The 20800-nt window shown below is 42.9% G+C and overlaps 1 protein-coding gene across 1 annotated transcript; it reads left to right on the top strand.

Annotated features, from left to right (window-relative positions):
* Positions 1 to 229: 229 nt before the first annotated feature.
* Positions 230 to 3923, top strand: LOC139572608 (uncharacterized). Its single transcript, XM_071395302.1, has 3 exons — positions 230 to 519; positions 567 to 1541; positions 1956 to 3923. The coding sequence occupies exons 1-3, from the start codon at positions 230 to 232 to the stop codon at positions 1984 to 1986; spliced, it is 1296 nt and encodes a 431-aa protein (XP_071251403.1). The 3' UTR covers positions 1987 to 3923.
* The last annotated feature ends 16877 nt before the right edge of the window (positions 3924 to 20800 follow it).

Genomic DNA, 20800 nt, shown 5'->3' with positions numbered 1-20800 from the left:
GTGGGTCATCTAGGTAATTATATTTCTATGTTGTCCTGGTATGGTTCCCAATCAGAGGCAGCTGTTTATCGTTGTCTCTGATTGGGGATCATATTTAGGCAGCCATTTCCCCTTTGTGCTTTGTGGGATCTTGACTATGTATAGTTGCCTGTGAGCACTATTGTAGCTTCACGGTTCGTTTTGTTCGTTTATTGTTTTGCTTTGCTTTGAGGTTCACATAGCAATAAAGATGTGGAACCCAGATCACGCTGCGCTTTGGTCCAGTTATTATGACTATCGTGACAGAAGATCCCATCAACAACGGACCAAGCAGCGTACCCAGGAGGAAAGCCAGGAGTGGAGGACATCCTGGACGTGGGACGAGATTATGGCAGGAGACAGAAGCCTGCCATGGAAGCAGGCGGAGGCAGCGAGGGAACAACAGCGACGACGCCAGGGTTCGCGGCCACGACGCAAGCCCAAAAGACAGCCCAAAAAATGTTGGGGGGGGCACACGGAGAGGGTCGGCGACGCTGAGGGGTGAGTCAGAGACCGAGGAGGAATATTGGGACAGATTGAGCGAGGAGTGGGCGGCGAAAGTTGAGGGGTGAACCAGAGCCAACTCCCCGTACTCACCGTGGGGAGCGTGTGACCGGTCAGGCACCATGTTTTGCGGTGATACGCACTGTGTCTCCAGTGCGCATTCACATCCCGGTGCGTTCTGTGCCAGCTCCTCGCACTTGTCGTGCTAAAGTGGGTATCTGTCCAGGACGGGTTGTGCCGGCTCAGCGCGCCTGGTCTCCAGTGTGCCTCCTCGGTCCAGAATATCCTGTGCCGGCTCTATGCGCTGTATCCCCAGTGCGCCTTCATAGCCCAGTGTGTCCTGTACCTCCTCCCCGCACTCACCCTGAGGTGCGTGTCACCAGCCCGGTGCCACCTGTACCTGTACCACGCATCAGGCCTCCAGTGCGCCTACACAGTCCAGTACGTCCTGTGCCTCCTCCCCGCACTCACCCTGAGGTGCGTGTCACCAGCCCGGTGCCACCTGTACCGGTCCCACACATCAGGCCTCCAGTGCACCTCCACAGTCCAGTACGTCCTGTGCCTCCTCCCTGCACTCGTCCTGAGGTGCGTGTCACCAGCCCGGTACCACCAGTGCCGGCCCCACGCACCAAGCTTCCGGCGACAGTTCCCAGTCCAGAGCTTCTGGCGACAGTTCCCAGTCCAGAGCTTCCGGCGACGTTTCACAGTCCGGAACCTCCAATGACGGTCGGCAGTCCAGATGCTCCATCGACAGTCTGCGGTCCAGAACCTCCAACGACGGTCTGCAATCCAGAGCCTCCAGCGACGGTCTGCAATCCAGAGCCTCCAGCGGGGGTTCCCAGTCCAGAGCCTCCAGCGGGGGTTCCCAGTCCGGAGCCTCCAGCGGGGGTTCCCAGTCCAGAGCCTCCTGCGAGGGTTCCCAGTCCGGAGCCTCCGGTGATGATCTACAGTCCGCAGTCCCCGGCGACGATCCACGGTCCGGTTCCTCCGGCGACGATCCACGGTCCGGTTCCAAACAAGTAAGACATTTTTGCCACCGGTAGCATTGAAGGTAAGGGAAGCCTACTTGCATCTGGCCTCCCTTGACAAAAAAAAGTTTTAAAAATATGCCAGTCAGCGTTGAGCTAAACTAAGTGAGCTCAACTGTGAATGGTCCTGGTGCAACATGTAGCTAGATGTAGAAGGCTAATGTTAAGTAGCTAACGTTGCCCATGAATAACCTAGGACAACAAAAAATAAAAGTGTGTACTGTATGACAGAGTAGACCGTTTCGTCAACATGAAAGAGAGGAGAATGACAATTAGACAGTTAATTAGTTTGTTTTTTTGCATTGTTTGTAACTCAGAACAGAGGTTACTCACCACGAACTGGTAGAAGCTTTTTCCTTTAAAGTGTCTGACGAGTCCGATGTGAACGATATACTCCTTTTCCAGGAACAGGCCCAAATCCCCGTCATTTGCGTGAAGAGAAGACAGAGAAAAAGGGGGCGGAGTTTGCAGCTGTTTTCGGAGAACCCCCACTGCCATCCGTTCTATTGGCAAATATGCAATCATTGGAAAACAAAATCGATGACCTACGAGCAAGATTAAACTACCAACGTGACATAAAAAACTGTAATATCTTATTTTTCCTAAGTCGTGACTGAACGACGACATGAACAATGTACAGCTGGTGGGTTTTACACAGTATCGGCAGGATAGAACAGCAGCCTCTGGTAAGACAAGGGGTGGCGGTCTATGTATATTTGTAATTAACAGCTGGTGCACGATATCTAAGGAAGTGTAGAGATTTTGCTCGCCTGAGGTAGAGTATCTCATGATAAGTTGTAGACCACACTATCTACCTAGAGAGTTTATCTGTATTTTTCATAGTTGTCTACATACCACCACAGACCGATGCTGTCACTAAGACCGCACTCAATGAGCTGTATACCGCACTCATATTACACAATATGTAAAAACTAGCTGCTCCCTCTACAGAGAACGATTATAAAACAAATAAAAATAAGGCAGCTACTAAGCATGATGGGATCTTAATTGCTTAATTAACTCAGGAACCACACCTGTGTGGAAGCAGCAGCTTTCAATATACTTTGTATCCTTTGTATGTTTTCTTTATTTTGGCAGTTACCTGTATATTGAAGAAGTAATGTTTGCCCCTCAATTAGGCATAGGAAACCCTATGATAGTAACAATATTATATATAAATAATCTGTCTACAGGTTAATTATAGGCAAGTAAGTTATATTCAGAAAGACTGACTAGAAAACACCCCCAATTGTATCACTTTGATGGCCTGGCATAAATTATTGAAATTATCCAGGCCTATAGCACCCCCTGTGGGTTGTCAACTGAATAATCCATTACTTGCATAAAGAAGACTACATCACTGTGGCTTTGTTTATGTTTTGTGCTTTACCGTGGCATTAGCCCTATACTTTCTCTGTACATTTTAATGCATAGGCCTTGGCATAATTGCAATAATTGTACAAAACAAAACGTTGGCATGCATTGCCTAGATTCGCCTACTGTAGGCCTATTATCTGCGCTACAGCCTTCCAGAGAGGAAGCGGCGAAGAGAGAGGTTCCACTCTCGCCAAAATCTTTCTAAAATAAGCCCAATGAGTTTCTATGGGCTTATTTTGGACCTATGCTTGTCGCCTGCTCTTGGGACAACGACTCCCATTGTTGTGGAGACATAAGCATGTCATCATTACATACAGATCTCTGAGCCTACCCATGCTGACTACTACAACTACCAGTGCTGCTGGTCTATAGGCTGCCATATATAGGATCCATATTGTTGTGCTCCATGTGACTCTGCATCATCAGAAATCGAATTGTCATTAGAAAAAAATCTGCATAAAAAAATGTCAGTTTAAACTAGAGATATCTGTTTTTTGCATGGGCTGCATTTTAATCCACTGCATCTGCCGATGTCGCCCTTCCACATCTGCAGTGAAAGGTGGCAGAGCTAGAGCGGTGTTGGTCAGATCATGAGACATCCCGAAAATTGGTCCTCTCACAAATGTCTGTAGTGCCGAACGGTTTGACCTAGAAAACTATTTTAACCCATCTACAGTGGTGTAAAGTACTTATATAAAAATACATTTATTAAGTACAACTTTAGTAGTTTTAAGAGGTATCTGTACTTTAATATTTATATTTTTTGACAATTGTAACTTTTATTCCACTACATTCCTAAAGAAAATATGTACTTTTTACTCCCATACATTTTCCCTGACACCAAAAAGCACTCGTTACATTTCGAATGATCAGGCAGGACAGAATTATGGTCCAAATCACCCACTTATCGATATAACATGTCATCCCTACTGCCTCTGATCACTAATCACAAATAATGAGTTTGTAAATGATGTCTTAGTGCAGGAGTGTGCCCCCTGTCTGTCCATAAATTAAATAAAACAATAAAATCATGCTGTCTGGTTTGCTTAATATAAGGAATTTGATGTATAGCATGTTGAGTACTTTTTCCACCACTATACTTAAATACATTTAAAATCAGATACTTTTTATTTAAAAAAATATTTTTGGGGTTACTTTTTACCCCTTTTCCGTGGTATCCAATTGGTAGTTACAGTCTTGTCTCATCGCTGCAAAACCCGTACGGACTCAGAGAGGCGAAGGTCTAGAGCCGTGCGTCCTCCGAAACATAACCCAACCAAGCCGCACTGCTTCTTGACACAATACCCACTTAACCCGGAAGCCAGCCGCACCAATGTGTCGGAGGAAACACTGTGCACCTGGCGACCGTGTCAGCGTACACTGCGCCCGTCCCGCCACAGGAGTTGCTAGTGTGCGCGATGGGACAAAGACATCCCTGCCGGCCAAACCCTCCCCTAACCCGAACAACGCTGCGACAGAGCCAGGACTCAAACCCAGAATCTCTAGTGGCACAGCTAGCACTGCGATGCATTGCCTTAGACCATTGCGCCACTCGGGAGGCCCAAAACCAGATACTTTTACTCAAGTAGTATTTCCCTCTATTAAGCTATCTTTACTTTTACATATGACAATTGAGTACTCCATCTGGAGTACCACCACTGCTAATCTATGGAACGATGAGACTCTCATGAACACGATGGTGTTCACGATGGTGTACTCCAGATGGTGTTCACAATGGTGTTCTCCAGATGGTGTTCACAATGGTGTTCTCCACAAGCGTCACGGGACTCGTCTGAAGCTGGTACATCCGATCTGTCTAAAATAAGGGGTTAAATACATATAGAAAAAAATTGAAAAACAGTTTCCTGATCTTTCTTATATCTCTGTGATACAGCACACACACTTCACTTTTTTTTACTATCTGTTTATCCATGTATGAAGCTGTTATTCAATGTTTTTCTATGGGTTAATAGCAGTAAGGCTACATTCAATGTTTTTCTATGGGTTAACAGCAGTAAGGACAAATTCAATGTTTTTCTATGGGTTAATAGCAGTAAGGACAAATTCAATGTTTTTAGTTTTTTTGGGATAGCTTAAGGGGTCCTAAAACTCAAAATCAAATAGCTAAATGATCCTTGGTATGACCATCTTAAAACAATTCCATATGTTAGTGTCACGACTTCCGCCGAAGTTGGTCCCTCTCCTTGTTCGGGCGGTGTTCGGCGGTCGACGTCAGCAACCTTCTAGCCATCGCTGATCCATTTTTAATTTTCCATTGGTTTTGTCTTGTCTTCCATCACACCTGGTTCAAATCCCATCAATTACATGTTGTGTATTTAACCCTCTGTTCCCCCTCATGTCCTTGTCGGTGAATGTTTATTGTATGTGTACGTATGTACTGGTGTGCGTCGGGTTATGTTACCCATTGATTTTTATTATTTCTGTTTTCCGGTGGGGTTTTTTGTAAATAAACTGCGCCGTTGGAAACACAGTTATTTCTCTCCTGCGTCTGACTTCTCTGCCGCCAGTTCACACCCTTACAGTTAGCTTAGTAGATCCCACCCCCACAACAAGATATGAAGAACCGCTAAATACAATAGTTGCCGGACAAATTGTCAGAGAGAAGGAAACAAATCCATTGCAAAATTGCTTTCTATTAATTGATGGAAATACCAGTCGATGTGCTTAAACTTAAAAGGCAAATATACTTCATAGGCTAATAAATCCTCGAGGTGCTTGGAAATTAGTGTCGGTGTGTTTCTATTTTTACTCATACAAAAGACATGAGGTCCTTTATAAGGGACTTCAGCTAAGTGTACCCCGACTGGGCAAAATTGGAGAAGTTTGTGTTGATTATCCCCATATACAGTACAGTGTGCCCGTCAAGAAGGGATTCTTTCTCCAAAACAGAGTCAAGATGGCCTCAAGATCGCTCCTTCTTGAGGACAAAGAAATGAGGCTGATGCGCATCGCAATCTGCTCTAAGGAGTTGGACAGTTTTGACTTCCCAACAGCAGCGGCTCACTTTGAGCAGGCCAATGTCCATCGCAAACACAAGTAAATTAGAAGCAAATTATTGTGTTTGTCAGGTCTGGTCCTAGCAGTTCTGCTGCCGCCCTAGGCAAGATGAACATATGCCGCCCCTTTGTCATGTATAGTATACTGAACAAAAATATAAACGCAATACAGATATACATCTGTTGGTCACAGATACCTTAAAAAAAGGTAGGGGCGTGGAATGGAAAACCAGAGTATCTGGTGTGATCACTATTTGCCTTATGCAGTGCGACACATCTCCTTCGGATAGAGTTTATCAGACTGTTGATTATGGCCTGTGGAATGTTGTCCCACTCTTATTCAATGGCTGTGTGAAGTTGCTGGATATTGGCAGGAACTGGAACACACTGTCGTACACATCCATCCAGAGCATCCCAAACATGCTCAATGGGTGACATGTCTGGTGAGTATGGAGGCCATGGAAGAACTGAGACATTTTCAGCTTCCAGGAATTGTGTACAGATCCTTGCGACATGTGGCCGTGCATTATCATGCTAAAACATGAGGTGATGGCGGCGGATGAATGGCATGACAATGGGCCTCAGTATCTCATTACCTGTGTAATGATCATGCTGTTTAATCAGCTTATTGATATGCCACACCTGTCAGGTGGATGGATTATCTTGGCAAGTGAGAAATGCTTACTAACAGAGATATAAACAAATTTGTCCACAAGATTTGAGAGAAATACGCTTTTGAAACATGGGATCAACACTTTACATGTTGCGTTTATATTTTTGTTCAGTGTATAAAGATTTGGAATGGATTGATAAACCAGAGTATAGTAATGATGAGTATCATGCGCAATTGGTGCATTTCAGTTGAGTTTATCCAGTTGCACTTGGAAACTAAACATTGTGGCCAACTATTCACATCGAAGTTACAATGCTGCAATCACTAGGCAGCCAACTGCCTATAGTAGGAAAGAGAGTTGTTATCAATGAGCCACATGTATCACACAATAAAGTCACTACCCCACAATAGTTCAAATTACAATAAACATAACATTTATTAACATTATCCAGTAGAACTGTAAAAAAAAGTTAGATATCATTTGAGCCTTGGAAACAATTGCGTTCATAAATGCAAGGGGCGGGCCTCGTTTCACAGGAGCATTCATTGTGCGAATTACGGGGGAGCCAGGGGGGTTCAGCTCCCCTGAATGAGAAATTAGCTCCCCTATATGCTACAAAATAATAAATAATGCTAATTTAACAGTTCTCCTATTTGTTTAAAATGCAGTGGTAAATATGTTTTACAGAGGTAAATATTAAAATAAAATCATCCAAGGAAATGAACACCACCACCTCTCTGTCATGGTTTAAACCATTTATTTATATGTGCTACTACTCATCCAGTAGTGCTGAATTTTGGCCTCGGCCAAGCTCCTTTACGCGTAGATTTTCCTTTGTACTTCCTAATTTTCACTGTTTGTTTGCCATGCGCCCTTGATTAAAAAAATACCCTTTATTCCAATGCATAAGATTTATCCGTTGATTTAGCATTGCTTTCTGTTGTCAGTCAGTTGTTTAGAGTACTCATTGCTTTGTTTTTTGTGTGCGCGCGGGTAGTGCCATCCCTGGCTAGAAGTAGTAAACCATTTATTCAGCTTTATTATTTTCTATCAATATTTGTATTATTTCCCGGATCAGCTGATGATGGTCGACAATATCACCAGACAACTAGCCTACAGCTAGACACCAATGCGCATCCAATCAATCCAAAAAGTATGTGTTAATGACAGCAGGCCTATAGTTGACTCTTTCAGTTAGAAACGTTCAATTTCGCAATGGCATAGGCCTACATTATTTTGGATTTGTTTTCACTGAAAACATAATGAAATGTTACGTAGGCATTGTTACACTTACAGTGTATTTTCCGAGATCACCAAGATTCATGATTTGTACAGGGTTTAAGTTCAATGTTCTAATTCAATTGTTAAATGCTTAATAATGACAAATAACACTGTCATTAATGTAAGGGAAGGTAGTGTTTTAAGTCACACGATCTGTGAAGACTCCAAGCATTAACTCATGACTTATGGACAACTCATGAACTAGGGTGTAAAACATGTTTTGATTCAACTCATATATTATATTGAGTGTAGGCTACCTATTCTGCGTGTGTTCATGTGTTTAAAATTGCCGGAGAAGGTAAGCTACCGGCAAGTGGTGTAGGCCTAGTGGATGGTAAATGCTGTCAAAGAATAAGAATATGGATAGCCATCTCAAGACAACTCCTATATGAAGCGTTTTTTTCTCAAAAGTTGCCAGGGGGTCACGTGTCCTACTTATATCAGTACACTTGTAACAACTTAAGCATTACAAAACTTATATTCAATCAAATAAACCTCACCTAGCAAATAAGCCATACATTCTTTTCGAGACTCTCATTGACCTCCATACAAAAACTATTTGCTTGGAGGGACGAAACAACAATGAATCGCCACCTGCTGGAGGGTGACCGTTTTTACGCTGATTTGGGCCTCACTCTTCCTCTCTGACACCACTTACCCCCCTTTTGAAAAAAATGCATTGAAAGTAGGAGTGTAACTTTTTCCACTGTGACCATCAATCAGTTTACCCACCAATTTTTTTTTAACACTACATCGCTGGCTACCAGTAGGCCTATTTGAAGTTCGTGATGGGCATTGGCAGTATCAGATTGTCATACCTTTATACCAACCTTGTGCCATCTCAGGATATTTGGTAATACCGTGTCATGACTGTCCTGAGGATCCAAATAGGTCAGATCAGGTTTGGAATGAGTACCTTCAACCAGGGGAGGAGGGAACTGGTGGGGGTTAACACATCACGCCCTGTTGTAAATCAAGGAGAGAGGATTCAGGTCTCCCTCTCCAAACTCACCCAAGGAATGTGCCTTTGTTTCAAGAGACTTTTCCCGACTAAACTCTAACACGTTCTAAAGCTAATACTGGAACAATATTTCCAACATAGAACGTGGAGAATGGTCAGAGAAGATCTATAGGACACTAATGTCATTTTGTTTGTGATGTTATAAAGGAAAACTGTAACTGTAACACTACATGTGTGAAGTGGTCATCCTATATGATTTGAGAAACTATAAGAGATAATAGTTTTACATAACTTTGTACAAGTGACAAGTCAGCCTGACAGAACCGCCCCTCTCGAACAAACTGCATAAATGATGGATAACGAAATTGACATACCAGACCAGAGAGACGTAGAGCTGCAGCTCACGTTTAAAGTGGTCTGAACTCTGAATCTCAACCCGAGGTAGAGACGATAAACTCACCTCCCGGACAATCACTAGTACGATGATCCTGTCAATTAGTCAACTAATTGAAGAGGATCCTTCTGACGACAATGGCTGTGAAACATCCTCTAGTGCTGTCCCTCTAACCAACAAGCAGGAAGAAAGAAACCTAACAAACCACCTACAGAAATGGAAGAAGAGGAAATGTCATATCCATTTCGACCTACAGAAGAGGAAATGTCATATCCATTTCGAGCTAGAAGAGGAAGTGTCATATCCATTTCGACCTACAGAAGAGGAAGTGTCAAATCCATTTCGACCTACAGAAGAGGAAGTGTCATATCCATTTCGACCTACAGAAGAGGAAGTGTCAAATCCATTTCGACCTACAGAAGAGGAAGTGTCATATCCATTTCGACCTACAGAAGAGGAAGTGTCATATCCATTTCGACCTACAGAAGAGGAAGTGTCATATCCATTTCGACCTACAGAAGAGGAAGTGTCATATCCATTTCGACCTACAGAAGAGGAAGTGTCATATCCATTTCGACCTACAGAAGAGGAAGTGTCATATCCATTTCGACCTACAGAAGAGGGAGTGTCATATCCATTTCGACCTACAGAAGAGGGAGTGTCATATCCATTTCGACCTACAGAAGAGGAAGTGTCATATCCATTTCGACCTACAGAAGAGGAAGTGTCAAATCCATTTCGACCTACAGAAGAGGAAGTGTCATATCCATTTCGACCTACAGAAGAGGAAGTGTCATATCCATTTCGACCTAAAGAAGAGGAAGTGTCATATCCATTTCGACCTACAGAAGAGGAAGTGTCATATCCATTTCGACATACAGAAGAGGAAGTGTCATATCCACTTCGACCTACAGAAGAGGAAGTGTCATATCCATTTCGACCTACAGAAGAGGAAGTGTCATATCCATTTCGACCTACAGAAGAGGAAGTGTCATATCCATTTCGACCTACAGAAGAGGAAGTGTCATATCCATTTCGACCTACAGAAGAGGAAGTGTCATATCCATTTCGACCTACAGAAGAGGAAGTGTCATATCCATTTCGACCTACAGAAGAGGAAGTGTCATATCCATTTCGACCTACAGAAGAGCCCAATTTGTAAGTCGCTCTGGATAAGAGCGTCTGCTAAATTACTTAAATGTAAATGTTAGAGGAAGTGTCATATCCATTTCGACCTACAGAAGAGGAAGTGTCATATCCATTTCGACCTACAGAAGAGGAAGTGTCATATCCATTTCGACCTACAGAAGAGGAAGTGTCATATCCATTTCGACCTACAGAAGAGGAAGTGTCAGAACCAGATTAAGAAGAAGATGATGATCCAGTCAGTTATAGTCAAATGATTGTTGAAGATTATCCCAATGATTGTGATAAAATAAAATGAGGATTTAGCGGAGGAAAATGATGGAACATCTCTCTCTAGCCAACAACCACAACCACGTACAGAAACAGAGATATTTATGTACAGGAATGGCAATATAGCCTGGTCCCCACATCATGTACAATGGAATTTCGGCAGACTGACAACGCAACAAAATTTGAAAGTGCATCCACCCGATTACGCCTCCGTGGCCATGGCATGTAACCGATCCTATTCAAAATGTCCTTATTAAAATGACCCCTTTGGAGGGGAAGCGTGTGTACCAGGACAAGTGGAAGACACTGGATAGGACACAGTTGCATGCCTACATATGGTTACTGAGGATAGGACACAGTTTATGGAACCAAGACACTGGCAGGGGAATATTTCCAGCCACAATGTCAATGGACACATTCTGTGTGATGTCCTGAATGATTTGATTTGACAACAACAAAACAAGAAAAACCCTAACAAGTGAAGGTGCAAGAGACAAGTTGGCCCAAATCAGAGATGTATGGGATATATCATTAGAGCGCTTGCCCCTACTGTACAACCATGGCCATAATGTCACAGTAGATGAATGTCTTGTTCCATTCAGATGGCACTGTCCCTTTAGGTAGTACATGCGCAGCAAATCAAGAAAGTATGGCATCAAGATATGGGTCGCTTGTGATGCTGAGCATGGATTTACAAATTTATACAGGAAAATCAGGAGGAGTACATGAAAAGAATCAGGGAATGCAGGTGGATTTGGACATGGCAGAAGGGCTCCAAGATCGCATGATCATGTGTGACAACTTATTCACATCCTAAGAGCTGCTGGATAGGGGCTTGACCATGCTGGGAACAGTGAAGAAAAACAAGCCCGAACTGCCCAATGAGCTTCTGCGAATTCAGGACAGAAAATTGCATGTTCTAATTTGCCTCACCAAGACTAAGTCTACTACCAACAACTACTGTCCCAAGAAAAACTAAAATGTGACTTTGATCAGCACATTCCACAAAAATGGAGCAGTGAGCAAGAGAGAGGCCAAAAAGCCACAGATGATTTTTGACTACAATGCTACGACAGAAGGAGTTGACAACCTGGACAAATCCACAGGAACGTAAAACTGCCAGTGGTAGATGGCCCGTTGGTCTATGGTCCTCTTCTACAACATCATCGACATGTCAGCCTACACGTCAGTGGAAAAAAGGAAAGCGGCATTGACAAAGGCTTTTCCTGCAGAAATAGGGCAAGGAAATTGTGACCCCCATATCCAAAGCCAGAATGTTAGGCCTCGACCACAGGGGCTGTATCTGCTGTGCAAGAAATCCAAGATAAAAAGCCATCCAGACCCATTCCATTTGTGGATGAAGAGGGTAGCGTAAAAGAGAGAATGTTCACGGTGTAAGTGTAACGGATGTGAAATGGCTAGCTAGTTAGCGGTGGTGTGCGCTAATAGCGTTTCAATCGGTTACGTCACTCGCTTTGAGGCCTTGAAGTAGTGGTTCCCCTTACTCTGCAAGGGCCGCGGCTTTTGTGGAGCGATGGGTAACGATGCTTCGTGGGTGACTGTTGTTGATGTGTGCAGAGGGTCCCTGGTTCGCGCCCGGGTCGGGCGAGGGGACGGACTAAAGTTAAACTGTTACATAAGGACTGCGGCTGGATATGTGACAGCTAGACTTCTACCGTTGGCCCGCACAGTCATATTCTGTCAAACATATACGGAGTAGCCCATCATGTAATGGAACATTGCGGAAGTCTATAGTGTTGTGTCTATGAATTTATACATGGGTGGGTCTAATCCTGAATGCTGATTGGTTAAAACCGCATTCCAGCCGGTGTCTATTCTATAAGCTAAATCTATGACGTTAAAATACCTATTTACTCTGTTCCATCTGACTGCGCAATCCACTGTCTCATCAGGACCAGCCAGGCACTTTATAAACGTGATCTCCACTATAAAAAGCATCTAGAAATGATCTCCCATTTCTTTCAACAGAGGAGATTTGTATAAACCTTGCTGTCTCTCCCTCCGACATTTGCAACATTGTTTCAATATTTAAATTCGATCTACGGGTGTTCCATAGTAATGAACGTGTCGGGAGTTGGGATGTGGCAGACAGGCAGGCAACATTTCTTATCCAGTCAAAATCATAAATCAGCATAGGTTTTATGGATATATACAAAGAACTATCAATAGAAAACAGTGGGTGGAAACCCCAAGCGGATGCTTCACATTTATACATCAGGTGAAATTTCTGTCTCATTGTTCTGTGATATTACTGTATGGCTCTGTCAGGGAAGTCCCACAGTCATGAGTGTAATGTTACAGTTAACCACTAGAGTGTCCCACACCACATAGAATCATTACAGTCACTATGAACTGTTACTCAATAGTTGCTACAATAAATGCTGGTAAACTTGAATTACCCAGTATGAAGACGTATTTGTGCAGAATATATATGACATACATTGCTCAGTATATCATTTCTACAAACAGTTTACATGGTCAGTAATGCAGAAATCACTTACCCTAGGTAGGCAGAATATAATAAAAAATGTTGTCAACCTTTTTGTTGTTCTGAGATTCATATGGATGACTATGTAGCTGTATTGACCACCTGATTTTCATTAACTAATGAGCTTTTTCCATGTCCATATCACCATCTGCTGTGATTTTTGGTAATCTAGTCCCTTCACCATTTACACGCCTCACACAAGACGGTAAACAGAACGGCAGAGGAAGATGCAGTATCAGTAGGATAGATCTTATTCTTTCCATCTGTGGAAGATCTGGTGTTGGCCCCCTGTTTAGCAACATGACAACACTGAGACTTGATCATCCTTCAGGGTGACCTCTCTCTCCAGGTCACAATGTGATGGAGTATTCTCCGTGTGTGACGACACTATCGCCCCGCCACACTCACCCCTGTCATCATGAAGTGCTTCAAGAGGCTGGTCATGGCCCACATCAAGGCCAGCATGCCAGGCACACTGGACCAAATCCAATTTGCCTACCGCTCCAACAGATCCATGGAAGATACCATTTCCATAGCTTTTCACACAGCCCTAACACATCTGGACAAGAGGAACACCTATTTGAGAGTGCTATTCATTGACTACAGTTCAGCGTTCAACACTATAGTACCCTCCAAGCTTGTCACCAAGCTCAGAGCCCTGGGTCTGGACACTACCCTCTGCAACTGGATCCTGGACTTCCTGACGGGCAGACCAAAAGCTGTGAGGATTGGCAACAACACCTCCTCCTCACTGACTCTTAACACAGTGGCCCCCAGGGGTGAGTCCTAAGCCCTCTGCTGTACTCCCTGTTCACCTACGACAGCTTGGTTTTGCACGACACCAACTCCATCATCAAGTTTGCTGACGACACCACAGTTGTAGGCTGATAACCAACAACGATGAGCCAGCCTATAGGGAGAACGTAAGTGAACTGGCATTGGGGTGCCAGGATGACAACCTCTCTCTCAACGTCAGCAAAACAAGGTTGATTGGTGACTTCAGGAAGCAGAAGAGAGAACACAGCCCGATCCACATCAACTGGACTGCAGTAGAGAGAGTCAGCAGTTTTAAGTTCCTCGGCATTACACAGATGCAGTGCCTGTCTAGCTCTCATTTACATACATTAGATCCTGCTAACGAGGGGATTTCACAGAATCAACGGACTGAGTAACATTTAATTTAATCCTCCATGTGTGACCACGATGTGTCATGACCAGCGGTCAGATGTACCTACATTTTTATCTCCTTATACAGTATGTCTTAGAAACAAATGTACTGCTTCCATAAAAAGGGCTAAGTCAAGCTCATTCATTAATCCCATTTCTGACCCTTGTGGTGATCCGTTAAATTTTGGAAGGATTTTAATTCACTAAAAAGAAGCAGCCACACCTCTCTGCCCAATGAGGTTCTATTTAACTCCAGTACTTATCACGTTTGAAGGTAAGACCCAGGTGCAGACAGTGTCGAAGTAACAAAAGGTTATTAATTTGAACATGGGAAGGCAAAGGTACAGGACGGCAGGCAGGCTCAGGGTCAGGGCAGGCAGAAAGGACAAAACCAGGAAAACTATAAAATAGACAAGGCAGGAGCAAGGGGAAAAAACACTGGTAGGTTTGAGGAACAAAACAAACTCGCACAGACAGACAGACAGACAGACAGACAGACAGACAGACAGACAGACAGACAGAAAACACAGGTATAAAAACTACCCAGGGTAAGATGGGGAAGATGGGTGACACCTGGAGGGGGGTGGAGACAAGCACAAGGACAGGTGAAACATCAGGGTGTGACAGTACTATAAAAGGCTAAACTGAAATAACTAATGTGTTTAACCAACATTTTATTGCAGCAGGCTATTTATTTGAAAGGGCAAAAAGCAGCAATAAGGACAACTCTGAAAAGACTTCATGACCGAAACTCATCTCTTATTGTTAAAAAGTCCACTGGGGCAGACATGCTTGACCTGTGTCTTCTACGGCTTGCTGCACCTCTGATTGTGGAGCCCTTGACATATCTTTTTTTATCTGTCCATTCTCTTGGGTATTATTCCTAAGGTGTGGAAGTCGGCCCATGTTCTCCTAATCCACAAAGGTGGTGATCCCTGTGATCTTAATAATTGTCACCCAATCTCAAAACTTTCAAGTCTAGCGAGAATATTAGAACGCTTGGTAAATTTTCAGCTGCGGTCCTTTTTAGATAAAAAATTGTATTCTGAACTCTCACCAGTCAGGCCTTTAGGCCAGAACACAGCACCATATCAGCTGCTTCTGTAGTCATAAATGGCATAAAGTAGATAAAACACTAGCATTACGCTGCCCTTTATATTGATCTGTCGAAAGTATTTGATATGGTTGATCATACACTCTTGCTACGGAGGTCTGGACCATGCAGCCTGTGTCTGGTTAAAAAAATTACCTGTATGACAGAACTCAATGTATATCTGCTGATGGAGCTCAGTCTAATGTTCTTAACATAACCAAAGGAGTGCCACAAGGCTCAATACTAGGCCCTTTACTGTTCACTTTTGACATGAATAATGTTGGTTTCCCTGAAAACCTCTAGATTTCTCCAGGTCTCGTAAAATTGATCCTAAAGACCTGCGTGCATATCTGTGCCTTGAGAGGAACCTAAATTGAGCTTGTGCCCAATTAAAAGTATCTAGGTGTTGGATTGACGATATGCTGTCTTTTAAAACACACATTGATAAGCTGACAAAACGTTGTGAGTAAAGATTGGTTTGCTGTATAGAAATACATCCTGTCTCACTTTTGAAAATGGGAGGAAGATTGTTCAAGCAACACTCCTCCCAGTAATTGACTACAGCAACTAAATCTACATCCACGCGACAGCTTCTGTGTTAAACCTCTAGATTCAGTCTACTACACACCTTTGCGTTTTATCACTGGTGATAATTTCCATATGCATCATTGTCTCATATAGTTCTGTTGGCTGGGAGTCTCTGACTACCAGAAGGGCCTAACCTTGGCTATTATTTGTATGTAGCACATGTTGCACTTCTCCAGAAACTCCCATACTACCTCACCTCACTTTTAAATTGTAAATCTAGCAACTGTAAGACTCGCTCATAAGACTGGTTAGTTCTAGAGGTTCTGCAGTTCTCCTCTGAGTTAGGGAAAACTGCTTTCAGTTTCTATGCTCCTCAGTCCTACATGTCACTCTAAAACCTGATTCTTTGGTCACAAAAGGTGAATTTAGGGCTCTGATTTAAAAAATGCAACTGCATGTGTTTTGATTGATTCTATATATTTGCTTTTAATGCCCTTTTGAATGTAACGTGATTCATTTAATATGTTGTAACTGTAATTTTGTAGTGATCATGCAAGAATTGTTGCTTACATTGCTTGAGCTGTTGTTCTCAGGGCACCATTGGAAATGACACCCTGGTCTCAATGGGTTCCCCTGGCTAAATAGAGGTTATTAAAAATGTCTTAATTTGTGCCACACAGGCACTTGAAGAAACACTGCTACTTTTGGACCTAATGTTCTTTCATACCCCGAAAATTAGATATAGGTTTATAGTGCCTTCAGAGAGTATTCACACCCCTTGACTTATTCAAAATGTTGTTGTGTTTACAGCCTGAATTCAAAATGGATTAAATCGATTTTCTTATCTCACCCATCTACACACAATACCACATAACGGCAAAGTGAAATTGAAAATGTATTGAAAATGAAATACAGAAATATCTCATTTAAATAAGTAGTCACACCCCTGAGTCAATACATGTTACAATTACCTTTGGTAGTGATTACAGCAGTGAGTCTTTCTGGGTACGTCTCCAAGAGCTTTACACACCTGGAATGTGCAACATTTGCCAATTATTCTTTTCAAAATTCTTCAAGCTATGTCAAGTTGGTTGTTGATTATTGCAAGGCAACAATTTTCCCTCAGGAACATTCAATGTTGTCTTGGTAAGCAACTTCAGTGTAAATTTGGCCTTGTGTTTTAGGTTATTGTACTGCTGAAAGCTGAATTCTCCCAGTGTCTGGTGGAAGGCAGACTGAACCATGTTTTCCTCTATGATTTTGCCTGTGCTTAGCTCTATTGCTTTCATTATTTTCTAAAAAAACTCCCTAGTCATTGCCGATGAGAAACATACCCATAACATGATGTAGCCACTACCATGACTGAAAATATGAAGAGTGGTACTCAGTGATGTGTTGTGTTAAATTTGCCCCAAACATTTTCTTTGAACACAAGCAACATGTTCAAAGTCTCTCGCTGGCCTTAATTTGATGTACGCATTTTTCTGAGGAAACTCTGGATACTGGAGAGATCAAAGACATTATGGGTAAACTGGGGTCGTTGCAAAAGAGGGTTGGCAGTAAAACAAGACAAGGAGCAAAGTTAGGTTTGTATGTTACAAACTGTGTGGCTAAAAACGCAAATAAAAAAATCAAGAAAATAAGGGTTCCTCAAGAGTTCTTTGGAAAGGGTGATGTTTCTATGTGGAACCATAATGACTCAAAGAACCCTTTGAGTCATTCACCCTTTGAGCACAAAAGGGTTCTTTGCTCTTTTGGTGATAATTGAAATGTAGGGGAGGTGACTCATTTTAATATTTGGGGGTGTGGTTGCCTCATAGCTCTTTTTGTGTAATCGTGAGTGAGAGTGTCATTCCAGTTTATCAAATGTGTTGTGTTATGCCATTAAAAATGATATATGATCATGGCCAGCAGTGATGGTGTCTTGTAAAAGACTTGTGTATGGGCTTGTCAATTTAGAACGGTTGACTAAATCAGTCAGTGGTTCTCAAACCCCCAGCTGTTCAGAGGTAGTTCACTTGACTCAACTTGTTCACACAATATTCACACAATATTAACACCCTTATGGAATTTTAACAATATTATATGGCTGACCAAATTATCTACAAATAACCTTTCAGATTGAGAATGGTTCTATAAGGAACCTTTCTCCATAAAGGTTCTACTAAGAACCATAAAAAAGGGGTTGTAACCATAGCGGAACAATTTTTTCGTGGTATATAGAACTTCTTTTAATGGTTCTTTATAGAACCTTAGGAAACGGGTCTTTATAGCACCATACAGGTTCCATTCAGAACCTTATGAGCATGGTTCTTTATTGAACCTTCAAAAAAGGGTTCTATACAGCACTAAAAAAGGGTTCCGCTATGGTTAAAAGCCAAAGAAACCCTATCTGGTACTAATTAGAAACATTTATTTTTAGTGTGTAGAGCATTTACTTGGAAAATCATGCATACATAGCCTAGTCCCAGATCTGTTTGTGCGGTCAATCACCATAGACGTTGACAAGACAGTATAAACAGCTCTGGGAACAGGCTAATGCATACTTAGAAGTCTGAATAATGTATGAAATACAATGGGATGGGACGGTAACAAAGCAACACGTGTGAACAGTTACTCAAACAGTATTCAAACGTTCTGATGCCATTATCTTAAAGCTCCTATACCTGGTCTGTGAGTAATTTTAAAAAGTTGATTATGGAATCGGAGTATTTGTAATTGTTCCGCCTTCTTTTCATATGTTCCACATTTACATTCTTCAAGGATGATTTTACTTAATTATTTATTTTATGTGGTGCTTTTTCCTTCGATTCTATAGTTCCCAAATGCTTTCAGATCCTATGAGGTTTACTGGACCTTTTGCATTGACTCACTCCCATCAACATACAGTAGATGATTAGTATGATAGTATCAGGGTGAATAGATGTCTCTGTCTGGAGGTTTGGCTGTCTGGACCCAAGGCTGCATCCATCCATCCATCCCTGCCTCTGGAAAAATAATGCCTTGTCTTCCCCACAGAGAGAACTCATTATGCGACAGTCTGTCTGCCTGCATGTCTCTGTCTGTCTCTGTCTGCATGTCTGTCAATTAATATGACAGTGTTGTTTAGAGGACAATGTTACCACTCGGAATGTAGCCATTTACTGACACAACAAAGTGTCTTTGTCTGGAGGTTTGGCTGTCTGGACCTAAGGCTGCATCCATCCATCCATCCATCCATCCCTGCCTCCGGAAAAGTAATGCCTAGTCTTCCCCACAGAGAGAACTCAATTATGGGACAGTACAGAAGCTTCCCACTCCACAGCCGAGGATCTGCAAGAAAGCCTAACTCCTTGACCTCAGACGGGAGGGAATGGAGAAGACGAGAGCTATCAACATCAGGCACGGCTGGGAGTGTCAGTTTGGGGCTAGGGAAGCTTGTGTTTTTCTCTGTACAATTATACATTGACCTACTGTAGCTCCATGTGAATGTTTCTGGTAGCTCTATTTAAATGTATCTGGTAGCTCTATTTAAATGTATCTGGTAGTTCCATTTGAATGTTTCTGGTAGCTCCAATGTAATGTCGTCCGTGCCACAGTATTAGTACAGCATATCAAATCAGGACTGCATGTGGAGGTTTGTACATAATGAACCATGGAACTGCTATATTAGTACAGGTACCACCATGTTACAAAGCAGATAGTTAAGGATGTTGCTCCATTTGACGCTCCGTCAATGTATTAATGCTGGTACAGTACATAGACATGTTTGGTGTAGTTACGGACTTTACACAGTGCAACCAGGCCTGTCTCTTGTTCCAGTGTACAGTGGCTTTGCTCCTATTGCTGTGATAACAATTATGATTTCATAGACGATACATAGTCTGGCAGTACATAGACATGTTTGGTGTAGTTACTGACTCACTACAAAACTTGTCCTCATATCTTTGGTAACAAACACAATTTCTTTGGTAACAAACATGCTGTTACTGGTCAGTAGTCGGTGAGGCATGGCTATACAGTTAATGTACAGTTACTGGGAAGAAAGACCTGTCGTCTGACACGTTGGGGTCGAGTCACGCCTGCTAAAGACACCCAGGCTAACCCAAAGCCCTGAGACAGGCCAGGGGAGAGCCTCTTTGGAATGATGAGTAAACCCTCGGAATGCGTTCCCTGTTTTTTACACCGTAACCATCCCACTCCCATACAGAGCACGTCTGGTGCCACGTTTCACTGAGACAACACTCAAAAGTTAGCCTGATCCTAGATCTGTTTGTGCTGCCTTGCCTACTTCTATGGTCATTGGCATGACATTGACCATAAGAGTGGGCAAGACAGCACAAACAGAGCTAGTACATGGCTCCTCAAATGTAATCTTTTTATGCTGTTTTGACTTTTTAAAATCTAAACTCTGGTGACAACACCCCACTGTGTCTCCCTGTCTCATTTTGTCTCCCAGTATATCAGGAATCAAGATAAGACCCAGATGCAGAAACGTCGAATTAACAATGGTTTAATAATCCAACAGGGGCAGGCAATAGACAGGTCAAGGCAGGCAGGGGTCAGTAAACCAGAGGTGGGGCAACAGTACCGGACTGCAGGCAGGCTCTGGGTCAGGGTAGGCAGAGGTCAATAATCCAGAGGTGCGGCAAAGGTACCGGTCGGTAGGCAGGGTCAGGGGCAGGCAGAGTGGTCAGGCAGGCGGGCTCAGAGTCAGGACAGGAAAGGGTCAAAACCAGGAGGGCGAGAAAAAGAGAGACTGGGAAAAGCAGGAGCTGAGAACCAAAACGCTGGTTTATTTGACAAACAAGATGAACTGGCAACAGACAAACAGAGAACACAAGTATAAATACACAGGGGATAATGGGGAAGATGGGCGACACCTGGAGGGGGGTGGAGACAATCACAAGGATA

The sequence above is a fragment of the Salvelinus alpinus genome, chromosome 4, assembly GCF_045679555.1.
Source record: "Salvelinus alpinus chromosome 4, SLU_Salpinus.1, whole genome shotgun sequence".
NCBI lineage: Eukaryota > Metazoa > Chordata > Actinopteri > Salmoniformes > Salmonidae > Salvelinus > Salvelinus alpinus.
The sequence above is the reverse complement of the archived record's forward strand: the minus strand, read 5'-3'. Positions and strand labels throughout refer to the sequence as shown.

What these genes read in the sequence shown, in the direction of transcription:
- LOC139572608 (XM_071395302.1), top strand. Translation starts at nt 230, where the DNA reads ATGTGGAACCCAGATCACGCTGCGCTTTGGTCCAGTTATTATGACTAT. An exon ending in AGGGTCGGCGACGCTGAGGG is followed by an intron (nt 520 to 566) that starts GTGAGTCAGAGA and finishes TTGAGCGAGGAG; the next exon opens with TGGGCGGCGAAAGTTGAGGG. An exon ending in CACGGTCCGGTTCCAAACAA is followed by an intron (nt 1,542 to 1,955) that starts GTAAGACATTTT and finishes CTCCTTTTCCAG; the next exon opens with GAACAGGCCCAAATCCCCGT.